Source organism: Mizuhopecten yessoensis, unplaced genomic scaffold, assembly GCF_002113885.1.
Source record: "Mizuhopecten yessoensis strain PY_sf001 unplaced genomic scaffold, ASM211388v2 scaffold5737, whole genome shotgun sequence".
NCBI lineage: Eukaryota > Metazoa > Mollusca > Bivalvia > Pectinida > Pectinidae > Mizuhopecten > Mizuhopecten yessoensis.
This window is the reverse complement of record NW_018406198.1, coordinates 255,009-277,033: the sequence shown is the minus strand read 5'-3', so window position 1 is coordinate 277,033 and position 22,025 is coordinate 255,009. Positions and strand designations below refer to the sequence as shown.

General features: G+C 36.2%; 2 protein-coding genes across 2 annotated transcripts in view; both read left to right on the top strand.

Moving 5' to 3' along the window:
- Positions 1-2,079, top strand: part of LOC110451032 (cysteine dioxygenase type 1-like) — a 34,861-nt gene extending 32,782 nt beyond the window's left edge. Inside the window, exons 4-5 of the mRNA XM_021498867.1 lie at positions 479-648; positions 1,402-2,079. Coding sequence (XP_021354542.1) covers positions 479-648; positions 1,402-1,449 — 218 coding nt within the window. The 3' untranslated portion in view covers positions 1,450-2,079. The remainder of the gene's footprint in view (positions 1-478; positions 649-1,401) is intronic.
- An 8,232-nt stretch (positions 2,080-10,311) lies between these two features.
- LOC110451029 overlaps positions 10,312-22,025 on the top strand; it is a 50,865-nt gene continuing 39,151 nt past the window's right edge. Inside the window, exons 1-2 of the mRNA XM_021498864.1 lie at positions 10,312-10,472; positions 17,288-17,399. Coding sequence (XP_021354539.1) covers positions 17,352-17,399 — 48 coding nt within the window. The 5' untranslated portion in view covers positions 10,312-10,472; positions 17,288-17,351. The remainder of the gene's footprint in view (positions 10,473-17,287; positions 17,400-22,025) is intronic.

The following is a 22,025-nucleotide window of genomic DNA, read 5'->3' as shown; positions in this document are numbered from 1 at the left end:
GTAAGTTGACCAATGTTTTTGATGCAGTGTTTTATTTAGTCTCTGTTCTTGAATAAATGCTGTGTTAAAAGTCTTCTACCTTGAACTTACACTGAATTTAAACAGTTAATTTTTCCACACAAATATTACAGTCCTGGTCCCGGTCTTTTCCTATGGGACTCATCAACTTTTTGAGGACTCATTATATCTCTAAGTAATGAGACTCCTCTACAAATTTTGATGGAAAAAATCTACAAAAAATCACTGACTTGGGATAGTGTTATATTTAGATCCCTTAACTGCTTCCCTCAAGTACTGCTGTCTATAACTCCTTGTTCCTGTTAGCCACTCTGTTTTGCTGTCTATAACTCCTTGTTCCTGTTAGCCACTCTGTTTTGCTGTCTATAACTCCTTGTTCCTGTTAGCCACTCTGTTTTGATGAGGTACATTGTTAATTTACTACATGTGTCATCCTGATGTTTTACATGTTGTGTTGTAGACGAGCTTGGACTACACCGAGTAGAGAACCCGAGTCACTCGGACAAAGCTGTGACCCTCCACCTCTACAGTCCAGCGTTTGATGAGTGTCAGTGTTTTGATGAGAAGACTGGACATAGTACCTCTTCCACGGTCACCTTCTGGAGCAAGTTTGGGGAACGCACCCCCTACGTACGTACACTGAATTATCTCCCCTCAATCATTTTCTGTAATATACAGTTAAATTTCCTTCGTCATCTACCATTGTACAGCAACATATCTTACCTGTCATCCAATGCAGAGTTATTTCCCTTTAGTTAATGTATCAATTTACTATACCCATACTTATCTTGTCAATAAATAACAACCTAATCCTCTTTTACATCTTCCTTTGTACACCTAATTATCTCCTTTTGTACATTTAATAAGCTCCCTTTAGTAATCTCCCGCTGTGCAGTGAATTATCTCCCTTTGGTAATATCCCTTTGAACATTTGATTATCTCCCTTTTATTATATCCCTTTGCACATTTAAAATATTTCCCTTTGGTAATATCCCTTTGAATATTTAATTATCTCCCTTTGGTAATCTCTTTGTTCAGTTAATTATCTCCCTTTGGTAATCTCTCTTTGAACAGTTAATTATATCCCTTTGGTAATATCTCATTTGTATATTTAATTATCTCCCTTTTGTAATATCCTTTTGTACATTTAAAATATCTCCCTTTTGTAATATCCCTTTGTACATTTAATAACCTCCCTTTGGTAATCTCAATGTTTATCTACCTTACTATACCAAGTTATCCTTCCTAAGCTATATCCTGACATACATCAAGTTATTTCCCCTTATATATATGTACACCACTATATATATGTACACCACTATATATATGTACCACTATATATATGTACACCACTAATATACAACTATGTATTTGTACTTTCAGGGCAAATGTTGTGCACCAGTTGATATGAAATGTGCTGAAAACAATTAAAGATAACACCTGGCTGACAAATGTCCTACTGAAGAATCAAGAACATCCCTTGGGTGTGCAGAACCCTGGGGAATGGGGCAGTCTGAGAGAATAATGGGTGATAGATGGACTATGAAACTCCAAACGGCGAGACTTAAAGTTATACTGGCCAATACGCATACTGCACAACATGCTGGATTTCCATATCACTTGCATGTTTTCCCATTTTGGGTTTTCATCTTGCCTGCATGTTTTCCCATTTTGGGTTTTCATCTTGCCTGCATGTTTTCACATGTTGGATTCTCATCTTGCCTGCATGTTTTCACATGTTGGATTCTCATCTTGTCGGTATTGTTTCCCATGTTGGATACTCATCTTGTCGGTATTGTTTCACATGTTGGATTCCCATCTCACATGTTTTCATTTGTTGTATTCCATTAGGTATGATTATCATTTCACCCTCAAAATACCGAAAATATCTTAAAATTTAAAGGAAGTTTGATACTCAATATGTTAAAAAAGTGGGCATTTATTAAATGAGGAGGATTTGTAATTGTTTGAATGACCTCAAATATACATATCATAGTGTATGTCTAGTAACTACCTAGTACATGTACACGCTATGCTATCACTGATGGCTTGACATGTTTTCAAAACAGACAAGGTTTTGCTGACAGTCAATTAAAATGTTGAAATTAACAAACAATATTTAAATATAACTTTGAAGAGTACTTTATAACAAATCTGATGCAAACAACACTGGTTATGACCTGTTTCTGCCAGTAAGATAAATATTACATTATCTCTAAGTAGTAGCCTATTTATGTGTAACTCGAGATCAAAGAAAATAACTACAGAATTATTTTGATATTATAAAATCTAACAGTAGTATGACAGTGTTAGTCATTGTGATGATTGTAACATTTTTTATACAGTCAAAGTTAACAAAATATCAAAGTTCATACAAAGGTCATCACCTTTATATCAGCCAATGAAAATGCTTGTTATGATTTTCTCACACGTTAGGAGAACACTCGGCAGGGAGTCATAGAACCTGGGTTGGAGTTTGAAAAAAGGGGGGAATAGTGTTAAAGATGTGCATTAATTAGGTTGCCTTTCAAGCATCAGCTGTAGGGAATTTCCCTTTAGCTCAGCGGTAGAGCATCGGGCTGGAGAGCCAATGGTTGCGGGTTCGAGCCCTGGCAATGGCACTATCTTTATCACTATTCCTTGTCCTACTACAGTTAAATAGGAAGTCTGGATTTGGTGTATATAGTGTGTAAAGTTTGGTTGTAATCTCGAAAATATAATGCTTAATTTATTTAACATGCTAACTTCTAAAGTATTCTAAAAGGTATTACATTACACCTATGTAAAAATGTATTTATTCTGTGTAGAAATGAGGCTGTTGTTGATAGCTGTAGATTTTGGTGCCATTAACTATTGTTTATAACACAGGTTGACTGCACTTACTGTAAACATACCTATTTTAGTGGTAGTCCTATTTTAGCGCTTTTCACGCTTTGATTTTTGCACTTAAATATCAACATGCCAGTTGACTTCATGTATCTTCTCTATAGCATATTTTGTGGGTGCGCAAAATCTTCATTGGGTTAATCTATTAAAAATGATAATCCAGTACAATTTGAGTCCTTTCGCTCATTCATCCCTGCAATTTCATAATGAACTGTTCCAACATTTGAATTGGAAGAGTTCAAATGTGTCTTTAGGTGTGAATGAGTTAAATAAACATTTTTACAGTACTCAAAATCTTATTATGATGTGTGATGACTGTATTTGTTGATGATTGGCGCAGGTTTTGGTGCCGACAGCTTTGTTTTAAACAGGTTGACTTCACCAAATCAAAAAATATACTTATGAAGTGTAACAATTTGTTGTTTATTCCTGCAGGTTTTGGTGTCGACATCTGTTGTTTATAGACAAATGTTGTCATTGATCATTCCATATTTTGGTGATTGAAAATATATCTATAAAAGGGTTTGATGGCCATAACTGTTGTTGGTTACTTCAGACTAAAGGGCATGTAACTGTTGTTTACTGTAACTGTTGTTTACTGTAACTGTTGTTTACTGTAACAGTTGTTTACTGTAACTGTTGTTTACTGTAACATTTGTTTACTGTAACTGTTGTTTACTGTAACTGTTGTTTACTGTAACATTTGTTTACTGTAACTGTTGTTTACTGTAACTGTTGTTTACTGTAACAGTTGTTTACTGTAACTGTTGTTTACTGTAACTGTTGTAACAGAATTAACTGTATTACAACCGGGCCCACTTTTATAAAACATCTCAACTCTTGAGATTTCCTCAAGTCTAAGATTTCCCATAGACAATACATTGCTCGGGTTTTTCCTTAACTTTGAGATGTTTTATACAAGTGGGCCCTGTCGTTCTTTGCTGACGACTAAGATCAGTTGTTGTTTACACACTATAGGTATACTGAGTCATGAGAAATACAATTTAATCACTATAACAACTGTTGTTGGTTGCTGCAGATTTTGGTGGGAGAATCTCTGATATTGTGTTGATTGTGTTGATTAGATCACAGGTCTCGCACAGCTGTTGATTGTCATGGAGTATAACTCTGATCATCCAATGTTTTGTTGTCAAGCTTGTTTATTTGAGATTTTGATAACAAATGATGAAATTCAAAAATAAAATTTGGTGCACTTTATAATGTGAAAGTTTTGTTTTATTTTTTGAGATTTTAACCATATAACAAATGGATTACGTCTAAATGTTGTATGTGGCATGCTCTAGAACAAGTTTGGTCAAAATCCTTCTGTTTGTTAAGAAGGAGAAGATTTTTAATGATTTACCTATTTGGCCCCGCCCCTCAGTCCCCAGGGGGACCATACCCTCCGTTTATACAAAACTGAGAACCCTTTGGCCAATGATGCTCCAGCCCAATTTGGTCAAAATCCTCTGAGCCGTTAAGGACAAGTAGCGTTTTAAAGGGAAAAGTTTAGGGAAACGGACGCTGCACCATGGCATAAGGGCCAGGTGAGCTAATAAATTTGTCAGGTCAGTATGGAACTTTTTCTACATAGGAATGAAAAATCAAAGTTGTCACTTGAAGAAAAAATTCAAATCTTACTTTAACTCCATCGTGGATTTAAATTACTTTATGATAGTTTTGTTACATGGAGAGGTGTCAGCCTCTGAAACCTCCTATGAAGGAGATCTTCCTCATTCCACATTTTCAATGAGGGAGAAAGTGCCTGAAACGTGAACGTGACTGAAACTGCTTTGCTAAATTTATCTTTCCCTTTTTATGTATCAGAATTACTCCTAAAGGCATTCATTTGGTTCAGACACATCTGTCATGATCATTACACACACCCTGCGGTAACTAGGAGATCATTTGACCATAGAATGTAGATTTTGAGTTTGTGTGAGTTTGGACTTGAATGAGGGAGTTTTGAGAAAGATTGGTAAATTTTGGTCAAAATGAGGGAGTCTCCCTCCTAATAAGGGAGGGTTGACATCTGTGAGATTCTTGATAAAACTCAAAGTAAGCAATCACACTTTCATCATAGTTTCATTACCCACTATTGATTGACTGTATACACTGGTAGATCAGAGTGGCTTTCACCTTTTCGTCAAATAAATGCCAACAAATATTATCTTTCAATTCTTACAAATCCAACACCAAGGAGTTTAAATAAATCTACTCACCACGACAAGGTCCTAATATACAAACCATGTCTCAACTTTCTGGTCTCGTAATCATGAAGTTGTCCTCCGGCTCAAAATCAGATTTTGTTCTTGAGCCCAATTGCTTATTTCAGTGATAAATTTATGAGAAATTACCATCTGTCAATAATCTGGAAGAATTTGGGAAAGTCTCTGGGCTGAATACCGTTTTTGATGTTTACACTTATCAAAAATCCAGAAACTAAGTCCCTAGATTTATTTACAGAATGATCAAGTGTGACCTATGAACAAGTTTTCCTGTTCTTGGCCAAGACAGACAGTTTGAGCACAGAATCCATACTTGAGCACGAGAACGGTTCCATGAATACGGGTCCTGAAACATTCATCTTTGGGAGCCAGGGGGAAAAAATGGCAGGAAGCAGTGGCACAATAGTTAACACTATGCTTTCAACGATTCCGTATATTTATATAATGTATCCATGGCATGGCGGTATCACTTCCTGAAATAAACAACGACCATGGGCATATTGTATAGGTTATATATTTGTTCAGTTTTACATATTAGCACTTTACAACAGTTTTGGTTGTTGTCGTTGAACCAGCAATCTCGATTGTACAATGTTATACGCCACCTGAAGTAGTCACATTCATTTATATCTACTACCTTGTATGGGGTAGCCACTATATAATCCTACCACATTCAGACTGCATTCATTTCGGTTATGAATGCCACCGGTCGATTGTTCACATCATTATAATTATGGCGTCGTAATTTTTACGTTGGATAACACTGACCCTCCCTGGGCGATGACTGTTCTGTTCATTGAACAACCTTACACGATGCATACACTATTTGAACTAAAAATGCTGAATAATGATAAGTGTCATTGGGGTTTCTATGAAGCAAGTAGGTTTTAAAACAGTAAAGATAAGAATCGAACATCAACTGCTGACAGACAGCATTCATGGGCAATATGAATGGCAACTGGACAAAGGCGAATCCAACCTGAAGCGCTTGCACACGCTTCATGTTGGATTGACATTTGTCCAGTTGGCATTCACTTTGCCCATCATCAGAATGCTAACTGATGTTAAATGCTTAAATCACAACAGGCAAACTAGTACAAAGGGAGACAACACCCGAAGCAAAGAATTGTTCTTTTCTTTCAGTAAAATCCATTCTTTGATAAATAAAATCCGTGGTTCCTCGATATGCATACCTAATGTATCAATATTTGGTAACAATGTCGTTCCATGCAAACAAAAGCAACTTCCTTTTAATAAAATAGAGTGAAAAAAGAAGCTTTCTGAAAGTAGCAGGGGGTTACCCCATCCTGGATAGCCAGGGGTTACGCTCACTTTCGCTCTCTACACCTCTGGAATATGACATGGCAAAATTGAAGGCACGAAGATATCAGCCTAGCGAATGGTCTAAGGTAAAAAAAAACCCTGACCAATCGCTAGGCTGATACCTGTCCTTTGAAGATCACAAAAGAGAGACGCCCGACTTCAAAGCCTGTCAATTTTTACCGTTACGCGACCGCGAGATTCTTTTGATGTACATCAAAGGATCAAACTAGTCTTCTTGTTTCATCAACAAGGTGCTGCACACTGAGCCTTCAATTTTGCTATGACATATTCCAGGGGCGCAGAGAGCGAAAGTGAGCGTAACCCCTGGATATCGAGGACGGGGTTACACTGGAGAGCATACTATGATCGGAAAAGAGGTCGGGATATGGATGTAATCAGGAGTTCAGTTTTATACAACCACAACAAAGTGAACTACGATGGAGTGTTAACAGAGCGAACTGTATAGCAGGACTGATGGGAAGAACATTTGTTTACTTTGACAATCAATGTCTATAAGCTCTTATTAAAGCCTCAGTTTGGTTTGCAAAATGCCGCCGTAAGTTTAAAATTTGTTGAACCTCAAAATAAAATGGATCGATCCCATGTTCAAAAAAGATTGAGCTACGAAATTTTGTTTTCAAAATTAACATACGTGGAACGTCTACTAAGAGTCAACTTCACACGCTGTATAACATACGTGGAACGTCTACTAAGAGTCAACTTCACACGCTGTATAACATCGCAGGAAAGTGGAGATATATTATAATGTGTATACCATTATCAACAACGTACAAGATAGAGTAACTAGAATTATGTTTGAGTTCGATACCGCCAGGTGGAGAAGAGGACAGTCTCTGACATACTATACAAGGCGATGTAAACGATAATCCTTCAGTTAAACGTTCTTAAATGTGTTTTTGTTAATATTGGGAAACATAACAGACGTTATTCAAGAAAACAGTCTTTACAATAATTTAAGGAACTGTTATTTTATTACTGTATAAATAGATAAATTACGGTAGATATTAACACATCTATATCAAAATTGTATTGTTGATGTGGGTATAGAGGATTAATGAAGTGGTCACACGGACGAGATAGTGAGAGGTTGGTTGGGGAGCGAGCTAGCCGTTGTTTGTTTGTTTGTTTTACGTCCGCTTCACTACCGAGTCAATAAGCAATAAAAGAGTTCGTGAAAATACAGTCACATTTGTTTTATTAAAAAGCATGGTTCACCGCAAGAATGACCATGGGCGTAGCCTCCATCAGTGTGTACGTCATTTCAACGTCAAAACGTCAAATTCCAGTCAGGAACGTCACTATCCGCTATTTCACGTAATTTTGACGTAAATGTACGGACTACAAACCTTTGTCAGACATATCACATAAAAATATGTCTAATCGAAACTTTCCATAATCAGACAAAAATTTAAAACAAAAATAGTTAAAATTTAGACATGTGCTAAATATTATAAAATGCTACAGCAAGATATAGATAAAATAGCAAAATAAACCGATTGACGTGTATATTAAATTATTGTTATTATGTTTTACCTTGTATGTGTAAATAGTTCACAAATTGACATTATTAATTTACATCATATTCTCAATAAGAAAAGAACTTTTTATAATTCTTGACCACTCTGCATATATATATATATGTCCAATGATAGCATATTCCGTCTTTGCGTATTGCAGAGTTATCTTCTCTTGTGAGCAGGTTTGATTGTTACGTCATTGGTTTGTGTGAGAAAATTACGTCGTTTTCTCAAAAACAGATGACATTACTCTCACAAACAAATGACGTAACAATCAGTATCTGTTCACAAGAGCAGATAACTCTGCAATACGCAAAGACGGAACCACAGTATACTGTAGATATCGGGGTGCCGAGAGGCAACACACTGGATCACAGTATGACGTCACTGGTAACTCGAAAAGGTCAATTTCCCGCTGCCCGGGACCAGCATCTGTGCAGCTGCAGCTAGAGGTCAAAATCAATACCCGTGTCGCTGTACCTACCAACTAGAGGTCAAAATATATACCCGTGTCACTGTACCTACCAGCTAGAGGTCAAAATCTATACCCGTGTCACCGTACCTACCAGCTAGAGGTCAAAATCTATACCCGTGTCGCTGTACCTACCAGCTAGAGGTCAAAATCTATACCCGTGTCGCTGTACCTACCAGAGATATTGTGTATATATCGGAATTAAGTAGAAATACATGTATGATATTTATAAAAGATAGTAGCCATTCATCTTTCACATGCATAACTATATGTAATTAAAATTGAGCAAACCACGAAACAGTGATAAATTTAGATTATGAAGTATTCTTATTACATTTCTTATTCGGCCTTTATTGTAATTAAAATTGAGCAAACCTTTACAGTCATACATTTAGATAATGAAGTATTCACACGCCTATTACTGATATTTATTATTCGGCCTTTATTATATATGAAACAATTCAATATTTAATATAAGCCTGTATATCAGAGACGTATATATTAATACTCAAGTTATCATGTATTCCGTCTTTGCGTATTGCAGAGTTATCTCGGGAGCAGGTATTGATTGTTACGTCACTTGTTTGTGAGAGTAACGTCATCAATTTTTGAGAAAACGACGTAATTTTCTCGCACAAACCAATGACGTAACAATCAATACCTGCTCCCAAGAGAAGATAACTCTGCAATACGCAAAGACGGAATAGTCCAATGTACAGAGTTTCACATAATGATTGTAATTATCCCTTGTATTTACAATGTACATTGCCATGTCCTTTGCTGGAATTTATCTTAATTAAAAACTTTCCAAACATGGAAATACTTGAATTATTGCTGCTGTAATAAATACATGATGCATCATCATCTCATAGTAATGGTCGAATCATTAACAGAAAACATGCACACACATAATTAACTATCATTCATATACAGGTGTTAATGCTCAGTTTTATTTTCAATCCGACAGAACAACCAGTGTTCAATGTAACAGATGGCGAAATAGAAAGGATGGGATGATATATTTGCAAAAGATAGAAAATAAGAGGCACAGAATACCAAAGTTTATATAAAGTCAATTTGTGATCTATTCTTTTTTTGACGTCAGTCAATGACTTCAATATGACTTTAATATTTGACCGATATTTGACGTAATCCTGATGTCAGGATTAACGGTAACACTGACGTATATATGACGTCAAGACCAATGACAGCAGGGAGCTGGATAAGCTGATTAGTTTATTCCGTCAAGATCTGCACAGAAAACTACTAAAATCCTTTGGTTGTCCCAGAGACATGTATATAAAGCCAGTAAATGTTTAATGGAATTATGTTCAAAAGGAAGTTTGGGACGATTCGTATTTCACTTCCCCGACCCCACTTTTGTACAAGTGTTAAAGTTGAACAGTACTATAGTTATTTGATCTAAATATTCATGCTGTGGCCAATTCGAGAGTAAATTTGGTACGTTAGGATCAAACAGTTCCAGCACTTGATAGACGAGGACGCGTGTAATACACATGTATACTTGGCAGTACATTCCACAGACGTGGATATATGCCGAGTGTAGTGTGTAGCGCGCGCTGAATGTATACGTTCTCGTCTGGACCACGCGAGACGCTAGCTTTTTATCGATCGCATTATCGATCTAAGCGCTACACGGACAAAAACCCGTCGTGGGCCTCACAGATCAGAATGCAAAGCGATCTGCATCGGAAACAAAATCTATTTATAGACCATTATCCAAAACTCTAAAAATATGAATTCCAATGGAAGACAAAAATGCTTTCACAGTTGAACATAATTCACAAATAAGATTGTATATTATATAGAATGGCGGGACACCGCAGTTATTGATTCTCATACATTAACATCCATTATGTTAATAACATCGCTCGCAATGGCGTAAATCGGCAACGTCAAGATGGAGCCTCATTGCGGCGGTCTTCGTAGGATTAAACCGTGATTAAGTACTTAAACAACACGAAAATGTAGAGGAACGGTGAACACGTGAGTATCCCCACGGTCGGGTGAGATTGACCCTGGGGCCCAGGCTGATGATGGTCGTATAGTTTTCAGCAAATATTCGGTTGTGAAATGTCGGACAAACCATCCTGTTCAGAAAGTGCCCTGATTCTCAGCTACATTCATGTTGTACAGCACTCTAATACACTGTTATTTATTGTACGTGACTGTGTCAGTGTAATATAATGTGTCCGGGATGTATCGCGGTAGTAAGGGGGTGTCAGTAATGGTATAAATCATCATATGTTTTCCTGTTTACCATTTAGCAATGTTAAACCAAGATCACTTTCCAAGCGTGGGATCGATGCTTTATTGGCAAATAATTACGTTAAAAGCCTACGGACATCTGTGTTATCACAGTCACAGACAAAAACAGGTAGTACACCAGTCTAAATAGATACACCATATAGAATACATATATATAATATACTATATATAGAGACTTGTGTCACACACACATATATATCATATTGTTATTTCTGCCAATAAGACCAACATACATATATCATATGTGCAGTTAATTAAATGGATGTCAAATGATATATGACATATACATATAGTTGCTTGTATGTCAATATGTTACATATATAATATAGATCATTTTATGATACTTATACAAGTTATCATATGATATCATTTCCATATTTGTATTCCTATATTCCATATTCATATTTTTACCCGAGGCCCGAGGGCTGATATGGGATGAGGGCTGACATAGGTTGAGGGCTGATATATGGGTTGATCCGACGACGGGCTGATATGGAAAANAAAAAAACCCTCAGGATCCACCACTGGATAATTTTATGATACTTATACAATTTATCATATGATCATTTCCATATTTGTATTCGTATATTCCATATTCATATTTTTACCCGAGGCCCGAGGGCCGATATGGGACGAGGGCTGACATAGGTCGAGGGCTGATATATGGGTTGATCCGACGACGGGCTGATATGGAAAAGAACATGGAAATGGTCGTATTTTTATCATATCCTGCTCTACATCGAAATTCTTAGCACTAACACATAAAACACACAGAAAATTGATATTTAATGAGCTTTACTAAAATCACATGCTTACTTTAGTAAAATACAATGAACAGAATAATACATGTCTACAGATGGATGTACAGTTTGTACACTACCAGTTTGAGGTGTGACTTTTATGAAAAGTATTGAACCCCAGGTTAAATGGTGCATGCCGGGCGGATATGGTGCACTGGGGGCAGATATGGCATGTGCTTGGCAGATATGGGTTGGTCCGGGATATGGCCTAGGACAGCTAGCAGTATCACACATGCAAAACAAGCCATATCACAGACAAGTCAATGATAAGTATATAATATAGTTACTTGTCACACATTGATATATATGATATAGATATGTGTGTCAGATATGACATATATATAGGTACTTGTGTTAATATAATATGACACATATATGTAAAATAGTGATTTGTGTCAAATTTGACTCAAATATTCTAAATAATTATTTGTCAATATGGTACACCATACATAAGCACTGACTGTTTTCTGTAATTGGATGTTGACGGTTGAATTGGTGAAATTATTCAGCTTCATGAACACTATTATAACAATGTATCTGGGTAGCGTACATGTATATAAGGTGCTGTTGGCCTGTGGTCTATAAGTACTATATAACCTGTTAAAGAAAGTATAGGTTTTGATGATGTCCGTTTACTGCTGTGTCTTTAACACCTATTGTCATACTGCAAAGAAAAATGTCGCACGGTGATTGGTCGAATTGCCAAGGTACCTGAAGCTATGTTAGTATCCTTGCCGGGGTACATAAGAGCAGGCGTGCCTGTTGTAAGGGAGATAACTCGCAGATTCGAATCGAACACACCGGAGAACGTTCGTCTGCTAATGTCAACAATGAACAAAATGGCGAAACGGTTTGCAAGCCACACGGAGAGTGAAATTGAGACAAAACGGGCGTCACTTATACCTACAAACACAAAGAACAGTAACAATTCAGCAAGCAAAACCTTCAGAGCATACTTAAGCGAAAAGGAGCAAGACACAGATTTTGAGGACTTCTCGAAGCCAAGATTAGACGAGGCATTGGGCCATTTTTATCTCGATGCAAGGAAACAGGATGAGAGTCTTTACAAGACGACAACGCTTGAACATTGCTTTGCAGTATGACAAATTCGTTATACAGGTCTTTGGCAGGGTACATGGTCTCATGTTCGCTGTCAGGACCTTATGTACCCTGAGCCGAAATGGATAGGTTCATCTTCAGGGAGGTAATCCAATAAAGACTGCATGGCCTTCTGTAAGCAGTTGAACATTACCTTTTAGTTAAAGAAAAGCCTGTATTAGGGACCATCCTAGGGACCATCCAATAAGGGTTTCTCAACACAGGTTTATTTCACAAAATAAATCACTACAGTGTGTAACATTTAAAGTGTTCTCTTAACACAGGTGTTCTCTTAACACAGGTGTTCTCGTAACACAGGTTCAGTTTACAATGAAATCACTACAGTTGGGGACTTTCAAAGTGGTCTCTTAACATAAGTGATCTCTTAACATAAGTGGTCTCTTAACACAGGTGTTCTCTTAATACATGTGTTCTCTTAACACAGGTTCAGTTTACAATGAAATCACTGAAGTGGGGAACTTTCAAAGTGGTCTCTTAACATAAGTGGTCTCTAAATACAGGTGTTCTCTTAACACAGGTGGTCTCTTAACATAAGTGGTCTCTTAACACAGGTGGTCTCTTAACACAGGTGTTCTCTTAACACAGGTGTTCTCGTAACACAGGTTCAGTTTACAATGAAATCACTACAGTTGGGAACTTTCAAAGTGGTCTCTTAACATAAGTTGTCTCTTAACATAAGTGGTCTCTTAACAAAAGTGATCTCTTAACATAAGTGGTCTCTTAACACAGGTGTTCTCTTAACACAGGTGTTCTCTTAACACAGGTGTTCTCTTAATACAGGTGATTGCTAAACACAGTTTCAGTTTACAATGAAATCACTGAAGTGGAGAACTTTCAAAGTGGTCTCTTAACATAAGTGGTCTCTTAACATAAGTGGTCTCTTAACACATGTGTTCTCTTAATACAGGTGATCTCTTGATACAGGTTCAGTTTACGATGAAATCACTACAGTTGGGAACTTTCAAAGTGGTCTCTTAACATAAGTGGTCTCTTAACACAGGTGTTCCCTTAACCCAGGTGTTCCCTTCACATAGGTGTTCCCTTAACACAGGTGTTCCCTTAACACAGGTGGTCTCTTCGTAGAGGTGGTCTCTTCGTAGAGGTGGTAACATGAGCAGGAAGAATGATAGCAAATTTCATCAATATCTTTCCAACAGTACCTGAATACTAACATTACATTTCAAGTTGATTCAGCTTGTAAGCACAACTAACCTAAACAAATAAACTATGTTAGGTAACTATATGTATGATCATCAGATGCTACTCAATACAGAAAAACCATGATATAATGTTAAACTTTTTGTAACTGTATTCTGTCCATTCTGTTCTGCATTATTACAGTGTCTGCCACTGTATTTATGTATTGTTATATATTGTTTACTGAATAGCTGAAAAGCTTAAAGTCAATAAATGAATTTGAATTTAAACACCAAGTTGTTAATTTGGAAACAGCGAGATGCCTCAAGACACAAGGAGTCAAACACCAAATAAAAAGCACATATAAACCAATAATAAGCTCACCTGGCCTGATGGACCCTAGCATGCTCAAATAAAAAGCTATAAAGTTTGTGCATCTGAATGACCTTGACACTTTCAAGGTCACATTAGGGCTTTAACGATATATATACTGCGACGATATATCGCAATATTTTGAATAAGATACGATACACAATATTTTTGGGAGGTTACGATACTCCTATGATATTTTCCGGATTGTCGTTTCTGAATTTATTTTACTCATATCTGTTCCAACATGGCAAATGACAGCTCCAGCTCGGCATGCACGTCGAAAGACGTGAATTGTGTGAAACTTTAAAGTGCCTATTTCCAGTTGTAATATTAATTTTATTGCTTCTACTGTTACTATATGTATAGCGTGATATGAGCGTATTGTGACCTCAGTATCGTGATACATATCGTATTGTCATGGTAATTTATCGTAGAAGCCCTAGGTCACATCTGGCCAATTGTATATAAATCTTGAAAAATCATCTTCTCAATAAAGAAAATGGTATAGGGTGGTGATATTTGGCAAGTTGCATCCTTAGATAATGGGCTATAAAGTTTGTTCAACTGTATGTCCTTGTTTGACTTTCAAGGTCATAGGGGTCAAATGTGTTTAACTATTTCAACAGGTTCTTTTGAATCACTTTGAGTCAAGACACTGATATTTTGCCTGTAGCTTAATTTTAGTCCACTTTAAGTTTACAGCTGTGAGGTTAATACCAGGTGAGCGATGGATGCCCATTGGGCCTCTTATTACCATTTACATTTTATAATGAACATCAAATTGAAGTAAAAAAATAATTGAATTAAAAAAGTAAAATCTGTGATAAAGGTATACCACAAATCTCAAAATGTTTTTGCCTGAGAAGGTTTACACAACAGTATCTTTATAGTTGTAAGGGAATTATGACCATTTAACAGACGACCACAGAACTGAAAGAGTAAAAACAGCCATATTGTCTCGACTGTTACATGTTCATGTACCTTCACGAATTGTGGAGACTGGGAAGTGTTAAAATTGTGTAACTCGGGATCAGTCTACAAGCAGCAATAAAATTAGATTCATAAGTATATCGCCATGGTAATAGACGTCTGCCAAGAAATATTTAATGTAACTGGTCAGCTGACACTATTAAGGGGATTCTGCCTCGTATATGGCAGTGTCTGGGTTCATATGGAAAATTACCTAACTTGTGTCATGAAGGAAATGTCGGTGATGAGGCCATTGTACTGTATCACTTATAAATTAATGGATGGACGAGATGTTGTGTAATGTGCTAAACTGACCACTTGGTTCTGTGACTGAATTGACTGACCACTGTTTTGTGAAGACACAGATTTATTCAACAACTACTGTAGCAGAACTGAACTGCCAGGCTTTATCGCCAGGGACCAGGTAGCTCAATTAGTTGGAGCGTTTGTCTCGAGTTCAGGGTCCAGATTCGAACCCTGGTCTAGATCATTGCAGTATCCTTTCCTGTTACACTGGTGTCCGTGACCAACCCTTGTTTTAAGTAGCTTGGCGAAGGGATTACCAAACCTGGATTATAAAAAGTGTTGTCTTTGGAGGTAAAAAGGAGGTCTGGCTGTGGTCTTTCCTATCAGATCAGAGAATTTAAAATATTCCGAAATGAACCAGCTCCTGGTGTTGCAACATTTACATGTAGAATACAATAGTAACAGACAGGTTTATCACAAACCATCTGTTGATTATGTCACTCCAGAAAAATGCTTGCATTTTGACGAAAACTGATTTAGAAGCTTGAAAAATCGACATGTTTCCTAAGCAATAGATGCGTTTATTATATAGGCTTCAGACTGAAGAACAATTTTGACAAGTACCGTTTCGTTTTTCATAAAACGTTTTTTAAATATGACAACATTGCAATACTTTTCGATTCCTAAACAATGCATGTTTTTTTTTATAACTATACCCAGTATAACTAATAAGAAATATTCAAAAATTAACATGCATAAACATAAACTTTATTTAGTTAACAACAATTATGAAACAAGTTACTTCAACTTATATTAATCACTCTTGTTGGCCCGGATGTTAGCGCGTGGGGGGTCTTAGTGTGGGAGGAAACCGGAGTACCCGGAGATAACCCACATGGTGACCTCAACCTTTTCATGTCCGATCGGGGAATCGAACCCCGGTTGCCTTAGTGAAAGGCAGTTGTGCTATCCACTGCACTACCCGACCACCCTTAATTAAAAAATTAACCCCTGATTTAGCATTATAAGCTGATGGAATGTTCATTAATGCTTGTTTCTCCCCTGAAATTCAGTATTTTGTGGCACTTTTGCCAAACATTAGCTGTTGTTATGAGCTAAAAATAGTGAATTGGAATTTTAACAGCACCATATAAATAGAGTATTTCAATCCTAACTGGTTGGAAGTTATACAAACCCATGGGTTTTCATTGTTTGAATGTATGGTGAGTGTATACATTAAAAAGTTGGGGTTCTAGGATTTACCTTAGCTGCAACCTTAATGTTAACTTTCATGGTAACTTTTAGTCTATTAAATGCACAGTATAAATATTGCGTGATAGAGAAAGTGTTGGGTGAAATGCAACTCACAATGTGATTGTCTGGAGTTCCAAAATATTTTTAATTATTTTTGTATCAATGTGGTACTTGTGCTATATTAATTTTGAAAATTGTATTCGTACCATGATTTGCGCTTTCTTAAAGCCCTGACAAGTGACAATCATTTGTTCAGTAACAGGAAAGAGAGTAGTGTGCTTCCATCGGGGATCAAACCCGCAATCCCATATACTGCCTAGTCGGAGGCTCTACCACTGAGCTAAAGGGAAATTCCCTCTAGTGCAAAGCTAGAAGGCGACTGTAATCCTATGTACCATTAAAATTTGCCACAGTTCACTCTACAAGTGTCCAATATCGAGGGGATCTAATGATAATTAGAAGTAATTAGGTAAGATTTGACTGAGTCATATGCCCTCAGAGGGATAAAATGATAAATCATGTGGTTCAGAGGGACAATCCCTCACAAAGGGTGATATCTGTACTACAAACTTTATTAATTTACTCTATTTATTGATATATTGTTTCGTTGACTTGCTTGTTCTTTTTCCCTTGCAGGTTGTGGTGGTTTCCCCCTCCGCTCTGACAGCGTTTCTCTAGAGGAGCGCCACCTAGCGGGGATATGGATTACAACGATAACACGGAAGGAATTGATGTGATAACAAACCAGGTAATGTGGCTTTAATGTTTGAATCAATAACTCTTAGACCTCAGTAGTTACAGACTATCCTGCTGTATCTCACTGTAATATGAGACCCCCATTTCACCATCCTTTCCAATACTAACCTCAGTACATATCAGCTATAGGGCCTCTATGGCTCCTTGGGCTGATATAGGGCCTCTTATGATTGCTCCTTGGGCTGACATAGGGCCTCTATGGCTCCTTGGGCTGATATAGGGCCTCTATGGCTCCTTGGACTGATATAGGGCCTCTATTGTTCCTTGGGCTGATATAGGGCCTCTATTACTCCTTGGGCTGATATAGGGCCTCTATGGCTACTTGGGCTAATTTAGGGCCTCTATGGCTCCTTGGGCTGACATAGGGTTGTCTTATTGAACTTGGTAGGATATGGAAATGGCTGTATGTTCCCTGTTGATGGCAGACAGGATATAGAAATGGAAATAGTGTGATGACTTAGGGTTATATGGAGTGTTGAATTGAAACTGGGTAGGATATGGCTGGCTTTGTGATAACCCGAGTATGGATATGTCATATAACCTGTTGTACTGATATGAGGTTATGGGGTGGTATGAGGGTGTTAGGATGATATGGGGTAAGATATGGGAATGGCAATATTTTCAGCTGATATCGGGGTGTCAGTTTTTTGGGGGGGTTGGGTTGACATCATTTAGGATATGGAAAGCTTTGAATATTTAAATTGGTTACGCCAATAGAGCCTCATCAATAAATATATATATATATATAGTACATGTATATGTGTAGGGGTTATATATAGATCTATATATATAGTACATGTATATGTGTAGGGGTTATTTATGTATCTCTATATATAGTACATTTATATACATGTATGTAAGTGTTATATTTATATCTCTATATATAGTACATGTACATGTGTAGGTGTTTTATATAGATATCTGTATATAGTACATGTATATGTGTAGGTGTTATATTTAGATCTCTATATATAGTACATGTATATGTGTAGGTGTTATATTTAGATATCTATATATAATACATGTACATGTGTAGGGTTTATTTATAGATCTCTATATAAAGTACATGTATATGTGTAGGGGTTATATATAAATCTCTATATATAGTACATGTATATGTGTAGGTGTTATATTTAGATATCTATATATAATACATGTACATGTGTAGGGTTTATTTATAGATCTCTATATAAAGTACATGTATATGTGTAGGGGTTATATATAAATCTCTATATATAGTACATGTATATGTGTAGGGATTATTTATGTATCTCTATATAAAGTACATGTATATATGTAGGGGTTATATATAAATCTCTCTATATAGTACATGTATATGTGTAGGTGTTATATATAGATCTTTATATATATTACATGTATATGTGTAGGGGTTATATATAGATCTCTATATATATTACATGTATATGTGTAGGGTTATTTATAGATCTCTATATAGTACATGTATATGTTTAGGGGTTATTTATAGATCTCTATATATAGAACTTGTATATATGTATGTAGGTATTATATATAGATCTCTCTATATAGTTCATGTTTATGTGTAGAAGTTATAGCAGTCCATATGTCGTATACATCCTAATATGCACACTGTGTGCTTTAAAAAAACACAAGATAGGCGTGTTAAGCCTGTCCTGCTTAAAACCAGCTGTTTCCATATGTGTTCAAACCTGCTTCCTAAACTAGTTTGGCGATTGTTTAGCTGAAGATCTGAGTCATGTATATGCGAGATTTCGAAGACCTTCGAGCAGCAAAACTTTCTGTTCAAAATGGATGTTAATTAGTTGTGTTTCAGTGAAAATTACAATCTTGCCCGAGATTTTTACAAGGCATTCAGAATCAACAAAGTGATCACTGAAAAACAATGACTTAGAGGATAATTGTGTGAGGTTATATTAAGTGACAGAAAAAAACAGAATTAAAAACACGAACATATCAAAATGTTGAATTTTGAACAGAGATCGATTCAACATGTGTTCTTCGGATGATGAAGTGAGCGCTAATGAAAAGGACCGTGTTTTGGATCACATGAACTTGAAAAATTTGTGCAATCTTTCAAAGGAGGAATCAAATATCTTGATGGAGACAATTAGCCTTTTCTTGTATCAAAATGATGGTAGACCATTGGCTTACATTGCTTAGTAATGTTAACACTAATGGGCAAAATATGGAAGATTATATTGGCAGATTACTGAAGTAAACAATGTTTTACGGGTTTTAATTCAATCACCCCTGAAGACACATTTGAACCCTTCCAATTCAGAGGTTGGAATAGTTAACGTTCATTATGAAATTTCAGGGGCGAATGAGAAGAATTAAGGTGGGGTACGCTTATCGGGGAAGGTGCGCTAATTAGGTAAAATACGGTATATTGTTACATGAAGACCAGTATAACACTGATTGTGTTTTCATATCATAAAAGTGTGCAACTTCAGAGAGAAGTATAAATATATACTCACACTGTCATCATTTATTCATAACGATGTTGATGTCGTCCTCAGACCCACTACAGCGTTTATTGATATTCTATTTTTAAACAAGTTGATGGATGGTTTAGTGTGTTAAAGTCAATCTTCCTCGGATGGATATTGAAACTTTAACTGAATGTCGATTCCCTCTTGTTATTAGCTGTGAACATGTAAATTACTGTGGCCCGAGTACTAGAATTCGTGTTTTTGTGTTGGATTTATGTAAGACAGTATTTGTTTAAATTCTGGAGCGATGTTTTTTGTTAATTACACGAGAGTTATCTTCTTTGTCTATTATCTACTTGCTTCTCCTAGTATCATTATAATGAACTTGACTTTGAGACACAGAACATTATGTATTTCAGGTTCAGTTGATGAACTGTATTTGTGTTTTGATTTACTTTAGACAATCAATATCTCGGGTTCAGTCATATTTTTGTTATATATTTACTTGAAACAACTAGTATCTCATACAATTGTCACCAACACTTCTTTTCAACTGAAAATCTGAATGTTAAGTTTTGTTTAATTTTTTTTTTTATCATAATCCACATTTTTTCAAAAGATGATACATGTAAGTTGTAACTAAAATGCTCCCAAGCTACTTATATTTTGAAAATCCTAATAATGTTTATGGTTTTCCCCTGATGTCAAATAAGAGCTTGAAACTATCTTGAATTTTGAGTTAGCAGATTCTTGTCCAGAAGATGAGGTGTTGTAGGTTGTATTAAATGAACAAATATAGTCATTCAATTGGCTGTAAGGGTTTGTACCACATCATAACAACACATATACATTGGTTGAATGCTTTCCTATGTCTAATGAAATTTGTCGTATTCAAAATGTATTCCTCAAAATTGCAAAATATCTGCCTATTCACTGCAGTAGTCCAGAGATTTAAGGCATTGTCATGGAGTTTGGCCAGCAAGGATATAGCACTGATCATGAGCCCCCCCTCCCACATAGAGAATTGCCCCAGCAACTAGCATATCATGTGATATTGATTCTCCACTCTCATTGGTCAGGGTCATTGATAACCTGACTCACTACCCTCCACAGCCAGGATGGACCAATCTGGTATTGATTCTGTGTATTTATGGCTGAGTCCATTGTGTAGTATGGGGATGTGCAGAGTGCAAGTCATAATACCGTATTATGGCGACCAAACAAACTCATTGATTTTCTGGGTTTTCTACATCGGAGCTCTACACATGAAACACTGCAGTATAGTGTATTTCTCTGTGTTGTATTTCTGTTGTAAGCTTTAAGGCTGAAACTGCATCTGTAGATGTAGTTGATAGCAATGCTGGTATCAATATATCGACTTCAAAATACTGCAATGCATCTGTTTCCAAGTTGGACAATCTAAAAGTAATAGAAAAAAATCTCTTTTTTTTTTTTACTATATTGTGAAAAAAGATAAACATCAATAACAAAAATTGCCTTAAGTGAACTATTAAAAAAATATTTGGTTCTCTTTAGGTGATAGTATATTGTATTTCTCTTAATATCAAGTTTTTTTGTCAGAGAAAAGTGAGATGTGATATTAACAGAAATTCTGTCTTTTTGTGAAAATAAAGCAGTTTTAGTATAAAATCTTAGTGTTTAAATTTGAATAATTATTTTTGATTCAAAAGATATAAAGTCTATCTCCCCCCTAACATGTCAAAACTGTATCAGAGTGCACACACCTCTCTTCAGTCCATTGGTCTGTTATTTAAATCTATAACAAGCAAATGATTAAGTATAGGTTCTGAAGGGTCATTACAAACACACAATAAGCCACCATGGTTATCACATGTTAATGCCATTTAGTCCTGTACATGAGATATATGTTAGACAACTGGAAAGTTATAGAGAATGATATTAAGAGGAGTTCAAGTCAAATTACATGATATTAAACAAACAAATTTCCTGTATAAAAGATAAACGGAGAAAAATGTGTTTTATAAAAAAGTGTCATTATAAACAATGTAATATTAAGTGGAGTGACATTATTGCCCTTGTTGTAGGGAAACACTGAGATTAATCATGTTTATGTCGGGTTAATTAATCTTTGAGGAACAAAGAATCATGTTTCCCAACCACAAGGGCATGCAGTACATATTTTATTATGCCACCCCCCCCCCCTC